The sequence below is a fragment of the Coregonus lavaretus genome, assembly GCF_964263955.1.
Source record: "Coregonus lavaretus genome assembly, chromosome: 7".
NCBI classification, from domain to species: domain Eukaryota; kingdom Metazoa; phylum Chordata; class Actinopteri; order Salmoniformes; family Salmonidae; genus Coregonus; species Coregonus lavaretus.
Window position 1 is genome coordinate 42,795,545 of NC_139994.1, and position 9,582 is coordinate 42,805,126.

A 9,582-nucleotide genomic window follows, 5' to 3' on the forward strand; every position below is an offset into this window, starting at 1 on the left:
TTTGAACTTTGACCTCACCACACCCCAAACATATACATCGTCAGAGGTTCGAGGAGGGGTGCCATCTTGCCTTGACGTCAACACATCCCTAGAGAAAGGGGGGAGGAGGGGAGATCCCCTTCTTCTGACGACCCAAACACCCCTACCTCTACATCACTGGATGTATGGTGGGAGGGAGAGTTTGGAGGGGTCGCAGCCAGAAACCCTTCTCCAGGGCTCGACATTCCCATCTCCCAGTTGGCCTGGCCTGGCAACATCCTCCGCACACTCCGGGCCAGTTAATCAAGCTTTCTGTATGTCCAGGTTCCCTATACATCACTGGAGGTCCTCGCCCTCGGTCTCAGACTCAAATTTGACGGAACACACCCACAGCACGCCAACCACAACCCCTTCTGTATATCCGGGTTCCTAAAAGCGTATATGATTGGATTTATAACTGAATTACACGCCGCCGGCAGCACAGTGGCATATGTATATATTGTAGGATAACTCGAGTCCGCCACTATAGAATACATTGCGAATGGCAACCAACACATAGCGAAAGCGCAGAGAATTACAGAGAGTGTCTGGACTCCCTTGGTCGTGGAAATAGCAAGGAATTGATGTTGGACTGCGATTTGCTGAGCATGACGGAATGCAATCCTACAGATCTGGAGGTAGAGTTGCATCATGACTGCAAAGACCAATAGGAAGAAGACGGCGAGTGCAACGGCGTTGGATTTCGTGACTGGTCGGCAGACGCTACAGGTCGTTTCGTCGTCTAGACAGTTCCACCCGAGGGCGGGGAGGACTCCAAGGATCAGACCCACCAACCAGATGAGCCCTACCACCAGGTACGTGAAGAGGACAGTCCGTTCGGTGTGATAGGTCAACGCGTTGTAGAGCGACAGGTACCTGTAATGGAGTGAACATTACTGTCAGTCCAGTCCATGTTTTCATTGGCACACTCACTATTCCAAAACATGTTTTACTCATACTGATAACTGATTACTTAAGACCAGTCCATGTTTTCATCATAGTGAGAACCGATACACTCAGAATTCCAGTCTATGTTTTACTCATGCACTAGTTGAGCTACAGGGCTAGTGGCTAGTGTCTAGTTTCCCTTAGGTACAGATCTAGGATCAGCTTCCCCTCACCAAGTCCTAACCTTAACCATTAGTGGGAGAAATGTAAAACTGACCCAAGATCATTGTCTAGGGGCAACTTCCCCCTACACAGTTGCATCGCCGCAATTATAGTAATCAGAAATACAACATAAAGAGAACTACAATGTCATCGTACCTGTCCACAGTGATTGCCAGGATATTCAAAATGGACGCAGTGAACGCCATGATGAGTATCTCTGTGGAAACCAAGGTCACAACCTCTCCCTTGACCAGATAGGTGAAGACGAAGTTTAGGATGAGTCCGAGACCCGCCAGGAGGTCGGCGAACGCCAGCGAACCAATCAGGATGAACATAGGAGCTCGAAGGGTCGGCGTGTAGAACAGGACAGCAATGACCAGAGCATTCTCGCAGGAGATGAGAGTTCCTGTGACACATAATGCCACGTCCCATGGGTTGACATCCTGTTGATGACAACAATAATAGTAATACGTTTTCAAAATACCCAAAGTTACTTCACATAGTCAGCAACATTTTTAAAAAGCTATAAAATCAACCAGAATATACACGTACACAAAACTGGATGACATCATGACTAACCTGGGGTGTGGTCAGAGGTCGTAGGTCAAGGTCGGATGTGGAGGTGCGGACGGGGACAGCGAAGGAGGAGTTGACCCCGGGGAGGTCAGGGTAGGGGTCAAGCCAGGGGTCAAGGGATGAGGGGTCAAAGGTTGCAGAGGAAGTAGTGTTCTGGGGAAGGCCACTGCTGCTCATGGCTGCAGCTAGGGAGAGGATCATAACTGGATGGAGGGAAGGAGAGGAGGAGGGGGGGGGGGGTTCGGGTGAAGAAGAAGAAGAAGGGAGAGAATAGGCTGTATTAATAAGGAGACGGGACACCATAGTGTAAGCTTCAGGAATGTCTTTAGTAAGATAAAACCAGATAGAGAATACAGAGCATAATGTGAAAAATGTATGCACTCACTAACTGTAAGTCGCTCTGGATAAGAGTGTCTGCTAAATGACTAAAATGTAAAATGTAATGGTTACTGTAGTATATTATTCTACAGAGGGAGAGGAGAGGGAAAGGAGAGAGGGGGAGAGGAGTCGAGGGGGGAGAGTTGGGGCAGAGAGGGAGGATGGGTGAGGAAAGAGGATTAAGGGATTTAGGTTGGAGAGGGAGAGAGCGAGAGAGCGAGAGAGCGAGTGAGTCAGAGGTATCCATTACTACAAAGGAATAAAGTCACTTCTCAAATAAAAACAAAAAGAGAGCATCCATCCATCCAATCAACATTGGAAACAAATGCGCCTGACCCAAATAATATATATACTGAGTATAACAAAATTAGGAACACCTAAAAGGGATTAAATTGTTTTTTTTCCCCCTCATCAATCAACACACAATAACCCATAATGACAAGGCAAAAACTGGTATTTAGACATTTTAGCAAATGTATATAAAAAAAACTACTGAAAAATCACATAAGTATTCAGACCCTTTACTCAGTACTTTAATGAAGTACCTTTCACAGCGATTACAGCCTCAAATCTTATTGGGTATGACGCTACAAGCTTGGCACACCTGTATTTGGGGAGTTTCTCCCATTCTTCTCTGCAGATCCTCTCAAGCTCTGTCAGGTTGGATGGGGAGCGTCGCTGCACATATATTTTCAGGTCTCTCCAGAGCTGTTCTGGCAGTGCCACTCAAGGACATTCCCGAAGCCACTCCTGCGTTGTCTTGCTGTGTGCTTAGGGTCGTTGTCCTGTTGGAAGGTGAACCTTCGCCCCAGTCTGAGGTCCTGAGCACTCTGGAGCGGATTTTCATCAATGATCTCTCTGTACTTTGCTCTGTTCGTCTTTCCCTCAATCCTGACTAGTCTCCCAGTCCCTGGAGCTGAAAAACATCCCCACAGCATGATGCTGCCACCACCATGCTTCACCGTAGGAATGGTATTGGCCAGGTGATGAGCGGTGCCTGGTTTCCTCCATGCATGGCATTCAGGCCAAAGAGTTCAATCTAGGTTTCATCAGACCAGAGAATCTTGTTTCTCATGATCTGAGAGTCCTTTAGGTGCCTTTTGGCAAATTCCAAGCAGGCTGTCATGTGCCCTTTACTGAGGAGTGGCTTCCGTCTGGCCACTCTACCATAAAGGCCTGATTGATGGAGTGCCGCAGAGATGTTTGTCCTTCTGGAAGGTTCTCCCATCTCCACAGAGGAACTGGAGCTCTGTCAGAGTGACCATCGGGTTCTTGGTCACCTCCCTGACCAAGGCCCTTCTCCCCCCATTTGCTCAGTTTGGCTGGGTGGCCAGCTCTAGGAAGAGTCTTGGTGGTTCCACCTTTTCCAAAACTGACTGCAACTCCTTGTTAAGGGTTTCAGTGAATTCATTAGCTGTGGTTGCTGACACGTATATGGTTGAATCATCAGCATACCCATAATTTCATTTAAAGTACGCCAACGTTTTTTTTCCCATAATTCTTTATGTCATTGATCTTGGCTTCATAATACAATTTATTCTTCTTTTTGTTAAGTTTAGTCACATAATTTCTCAATTTGCAGTAAGTCTGCCTTCTTTTGTCCCATCTCTTTCAACCATATAGTTTTTAAATTCCTCATCAATCCATGGAGCCTTAACAGTTCCAACAGTCAGTTTCTCAACAGGTGCATTTTTATCAATAATTGGAAGAAGCAATTTCATTAATTCATCAAGTGCAGCGTCTGGATGCTCCTTATTAATCACATCAGACCAGCAAAATATTTTTTACATCATCCACATAAGTCACTACACTATTTTAGGCCCTGCTTTTGGAACCTTGGTTCTCCTAGATATAGCCACTATATTATATCAATTAGGAAGCAACACTGATTGACAATAAATGTCACATGCTGTTGTGCAAATGGAATAGACAACAAGTGGAAATTATAGGCAATTAGCAAGACACCCCCAATAAAGGAGTGGTTCTGCAGGTGGTGACCACAGACCACTTCTCAGTTCCTATGCTTCCTGGCTGATGTTTTGGTCACTTTTGAATGCTGGCGGTGCTTTCACTCTAGTGGTAGCATGAGACGGAGTCTACAACCCACACAAGTGGCTCAGGTAGTGCAGCTCATCTAGGATGGCACATCAATGCGAGCTGTGGCAAGAATGTTTGCTGTGTCTGTCAGCGTAGTGTCCAGAGCATGGAGGCGCTACCAGGAGACAGGCCAGTACATCAGGAGACATGGAGGAGGCCGTAGGAGGGCAACAACCCAGCAGCAGGACTGCTACCTCCGCCTTTGTGCAAGGAGGAGCAGGAGGAGCACTGCCAGAGCCCTGCAAAATGACCTCCAGCAGGCCACAAATGTGCATGTGTCTGCTCAAACGGTCAGAAACAGACTCCATGAGGGTGGTATGAGGGCCCGACGTCCACAGGTGGGGGTTGTGCTTACAGCCCAACACCGTGCAGGACGTTTGGCATTTGCCAGAGAACACCAAGATTGGCAAATTCGCCACTGGCGCCCTGTGCTCTTCACAGATGAAAGCAGGTTCACACTGAGCACATGTGACAGACGTGACAGAGTCTGGAGACGCCGTGGAGAACGTTCTGCTGCCTGCAACATCCTCCAGCATGACCGGTTTGGCTGTGGGTCAGTCATGGTGTGGGGTGGCATTTCTTTGGGGGGCCGCACAGCCCTCCATGTGCTCGCCAGAGGTAGCCTGACTGCCATTAGGTACCGAGATGAGATCCTCAGACCCCTTGTGAGACCATATGCTGGAGCGGTTGGCCCTGGGTTCCTCCTAATGCAAGACAATGCTAGACCTCATGTGGCTGGAGTGTGTCAGCAGTTCCTGCAAGAGGAAGGCATTGATGCTATGGACTGGCCCGCCCGTTCCCCAGACCTGAATCCAATTGAGCACATCTGGGACATCATGTCTCGCTCCATCCACCAACGCCACGTTGCACCATAGACTGTCCAGGAGTTGGCGGATGCTTTAGTCCAGGTCTGGGAGGAGATCCCTCAGGAGACCATCCGCCACCTCATCAGGAGCATGCCCAGGCATTATAGGGAGGTCATACAGGCACGTGGAGGCCACACACACTACTGAGCCTCATTTTGACTTGTTTTAAGGACATTACATCAAAGTTGGATCAGCCTGTAGTGTGGTTTTCCACTTTAATTTTGAGGGTGACTCCAAATCCAGACCTCCATGGGATGATACATTTGATTTCCATTGATAATTTTTGTGTGATTTTGTTGTCAGCACATTCAACTATGTAAAGAAAAAAGTATTTAATAAGATTATTTCATTCATTCAGATCTAGGATGTGTTATTTTAGTGTTCCCTTTATTTTTTTAGCATTGCTCTGGCACCCCAATGGTGGAACAAGCTCCCTCACGACGCCAGGACAGCGGAGTCACTCACCACCTTACGGAGACATTTGAAACCCCACCTCTTTAAGGAATACCTGGGATAGGATAAAGTAATCCTTCTACCCCCCACACCCCCAAAATAAATAAAAATAAAAGACAAAAAAAAGAACATTGTAAAGTGGTTATCCCACTGCTATAAGGTGAATGCACCAATTTGTAAGTCGCTCTGGATAAGAGCGTCTGCTAAATGACGTAAATGTAAATGTAAAAATGAATCATTCAGATGTTCATTGGCAAACTTCAGACGGGCATGTATATGTGCTTTCTTGAGCAGGGGGACCTTGCGGGCGCTGCAGGATCAAATACTTTTTTCCCTCACTGTATATATATATATATATATATATATATATATATATATGTATTTGATCCCCTGCTGATTTTGTACGTTTGCCCACTGAAAAAGACATGATCAGTCTATCATTTTAATGGTAGGTTTATTTGAACAGTGAGAGACAGAATAACAACAAAGAAATCCAGAAAAACGTATGTCAAAAATATTATCATTGATTTGAATTTTAATGAGGGAAATAAGTATTTGACCCCTCTGCAAAACATGACTCAGGAGGGATTTTGGTCCCACTCCTCTTTGCAGATCTTCTCCAAGTCATTAAGGTTTCGAGCCTGACGTTTGGCAACTCAAACCTTCAGCTCCCTCCACAGATTTTCTATGGGATTAAGGTCTGGAGACTGGCTAGGCCACTCCAGGACCTTAATGTGCTTCTTCTTGAGCCACTCCTTTGTTGCCTTGGCCGTGTGTTTTGGGTCATTGTCATGCTGGAATACCCATCCAAGACCAATTTTCAATGCCCTGGCTGAGGGAAGGAGGTTCTCACCCAAGATTTGACGGTACATGGCCCCGTCCATCGTCCCTTTGATGCTGTGAAGTTGTCCGGACCCCTTAGCAGAAAAACACCCCCAAAGCATAATGTTTCCACCTCCATGTTTGACGGTGGGAATGGTGTTCTTGGGGTCATAGGCAGCATTCCAACACTTTCACCCAGTTCTCCTCAACTAATCTTCTCCTTTCCCCCTTCTGATAAACAGGTGGCGAATCGCATCTCTGCATGTCTGGCAGACATATCAGTATGGATGACGGATCACCACCTCAAGCTGAACCTTGGCAAGATGGAGCTGCTCTTCCTCCCGGGGAAGGACTGCCCGTTCCATGATCTCGCCATCACGGTTGACAACTCCGTTGTGTCCTTCTCCCAGAGTGCGAAGAGCCTTGGCGTGACCCTGGACAACACCCTGTCGTTCTCCGCTAACATCAAGGCGGTGACCCGATCCTGTAGGTTCATGCTCTACAACATTCGGAGAGTACGACCCTGCCTTACACAGGAAGTGGCACAGGTCCTAATCCAGGCACTTGTCATCTCCCGTCTGGATTACTGCAACTCGCTGTTGGCTGGGCTCCCTGCCTGTGCCATTAAGCCCCTACAACTCATCCAGACTGCCGCAGCCCGTCTGGTGTTCAACCTTCCCAAGTTCTCTCACGTCACCCGCTCCTCCGCACACTCCACTGGCTTCCAGTTGAAGCTCGCATCTGCTACAAGACCATGGTGCTTGCCTACGGAGCTGTGAGGGGAACGGCACCTCCGTACCTTCAGGCTCTGATCAGTCCCTACACCCAAACGAGGGCATTGCGTTCATCCACCTCTGGCCTGCTGGCTCCCCTACCTCTGCGGAAGCACAGTTCCCGCTCAGCCCAGTCAAAACTGTTCGCTGCTCTGGCACCCCAATGGTGGAACAAGCTCCCTCACGACGCCAGGACAGCGGAGTCACTCACCACCTTCCGGAGACATTTGAAACCCCACCTCTTTAAGGAATACCTGGGATAGGATAAAGTAATCCTTCTACCCCCCCCCCAAAAAAAATAAAATATTAAAGACAAAAAAAAGAACATTGTAAAGTGGTTATCCCACTGCTATAAGGTGAATGCACCAATTTGTAAGTCGCTCTGGATAAGAGTGTCTGCTAAATGACGTAAATGTAAAAATGAATCATTCAGATGTTCATTGGCAAACTTCAGACGGGCATGTATATGTGCTTTCTTGAGCAGGGGGACCTTGCGGGCGCTGCAGGATTTCAGTCCTTCACGGCGTAGTGTGTTACCAATTGTTTTCCTTGTGACTATGGTCCCAGCTGCCTTGAGATCATTGACAAGATCCTCCTGTGTAGTTCTGGGCTGATTCCTCACCGTTCTCATGAACTCCACGAGGTGAGATCTTGCATGGAGCCCCAGGCAGAGGGAGATTGACAGTTATTTTGTGTTTCTTCCATTTGCGAATAATCGCACCAACTGTTGTCATCTTCTCACCAAGCTGCTTGGCGATGGTCTTGTAGCCCATTCCAGCCTTGTGTAGGTCTACAATCTTATCCCTGACATCCTTGGAGAGCTCTTTGGTCTTGGCCATGGTGGAGAGTTTGGAATCTGATTGATTGATTGCTTCTGTGGACAGGTGTCTTTTATACAGGTAACAAACTGAGATTAGGAGCACTCCCTTTAAGAGTGTGCTCCTAATCTCAGCTCATTACCTGTATAAAAGACACCTGGGAGCCAGAAATCTTTCTGATTGAGAGGGGGTCAAATACTTATTTCCCTCATTAAAATGCAAATCAATTTATAAAATTTTCGACATGCGTTTTTCTGGATTTTTATGTTGTTATTCTGTCTCTCACTGTTCAAATAAACCTACCATTAAAATGATAGACTGATCATGTCTTTGTCAGTGGGCAAACGTACAAAATCAGCAGGGGATCAAATACTTTTTCCCCTCACTGTATATACTGTATATATAGCAACACCTCCCCCATTAGCATTCCAGTCTCTTCTATAGATGTTATATCCTTGTATTGCTACTGCTGTATCATCAAATTAATTATCTAAGTGAGTCTCAGAAATGGCTAATATATGAATGTTATCTGATGTAAGCAAGTTATTGATTTCATGAACCTTATTTCTAAGGCTACATATATTAATATGGGCTATTTTCAGCCCTTTCCTGGGTAACTTCTCAGAGATAGACAAATAATAACAAACAAAGCAAGAGAAGAAAAATACATACATTTAGCAGTCCATTAATCATTTGGTGTGTATAAGTGTGTCTGTGTGCTGTGGGGTTAAAGCTACAAACCCATAGGCTTGGCTCTCTCATCCCTTCCAGGCTTTTAGGAAGGACGGTGGACAATGAGCCTGTCATATCGGATGTAAGCAATGTCCCCACACGCTCTGGCAGCTTTCATGTCTGCGAAAAGTTTTATCTTCTGTCGCACAGCTTCAGGATTGTCCTCATTGAGGAAGATGTACTTTCCCCTCAAGTTCCTGACTCTTTCCAGAACCGCTACCTTGTCCTTGAACCTCAGGAACCTGACGACTATCGGTCTTGGCCTGTCACCTAGGCTGGTGGTGGGTTTTGCAGTACTGTGGGCACGCTCCAACTCAATCTTCCTGTGGTGCATCTTCAGTTTCTCCAAGATAATTTCCCTCACTTTGTCCTCAGACTCCGTCCAGGTCTCATGTGGAGATTCTGCAATTCCGTCTATAACAATGTTGTTCCGCCTTGATTGTCCCTCGAGATAATCTGATTTCTCTGTCATTGTTATCATGTATTCACATACAGAACTAATGTCCTCTCTCAATGACATACAGATTGTTGTCATCTTGCCGTTTTCCTGTTTAAACTCATTGAGCTGACCCTGGGAGAACTACAAGCTGTTCTTCAGGTCCTAGACCTCTCTGGTCAGGTCGTTCATTCTTTTAATAGTTGATTCCACCAGTATTTAGACACAACACTTTAAGCAATTTTCTTGTTGTTGTAACAACTGCTTGAATAACTATTTTTGTTCGTTTAAAAGATCCTTCACCTGTGATAGAGAGACACCACTGTCTTCAACGGTACTCCCGCCGGCTTTGGTCTTTGTCATGGCAGCAACATAGGCTACGCCAGCACAAGGTGCACCTGTGTAATGATCATGCTGTTTAATCAGCTTCTTGATATGCCACACCTGTCAGGTGGATGGATTATCTTGGCAAATGATAAATGTTCACTAACAGGAATGTAAAC

At 46.4% G+C, this 9,582-nt stretch overlaps 1 protein-coding gene across 1 annotated transcript; it reads right to left on the reverse strand.

Moving 5' to 3' along the window:
• Window positions 1–308: 308 nt before the first annotated feature.
• gpr185b (G protein-coupled receptor 185 b) lies at window positions 309–8,977 on the reverse strand (the record flags this gene model as incomplete). The annotated part of the gene is made up of 4 exons (XM_084164949.1): window positions 309–894; window positions 1,285–1,571; window positions 1,708–1,907; window positions 8,743–8,977. The coding sequence occupies 4 exons, from the start codon at window positions 8,975–8,977 to the stop codon at window positions 309–311; spliced, it is 1,308 nt and encodes a 435-aa protein (XP_084021075.1).
• Between the last annotated feature and the right edge of the window lie 605 nt (window positions 8,978–9,582).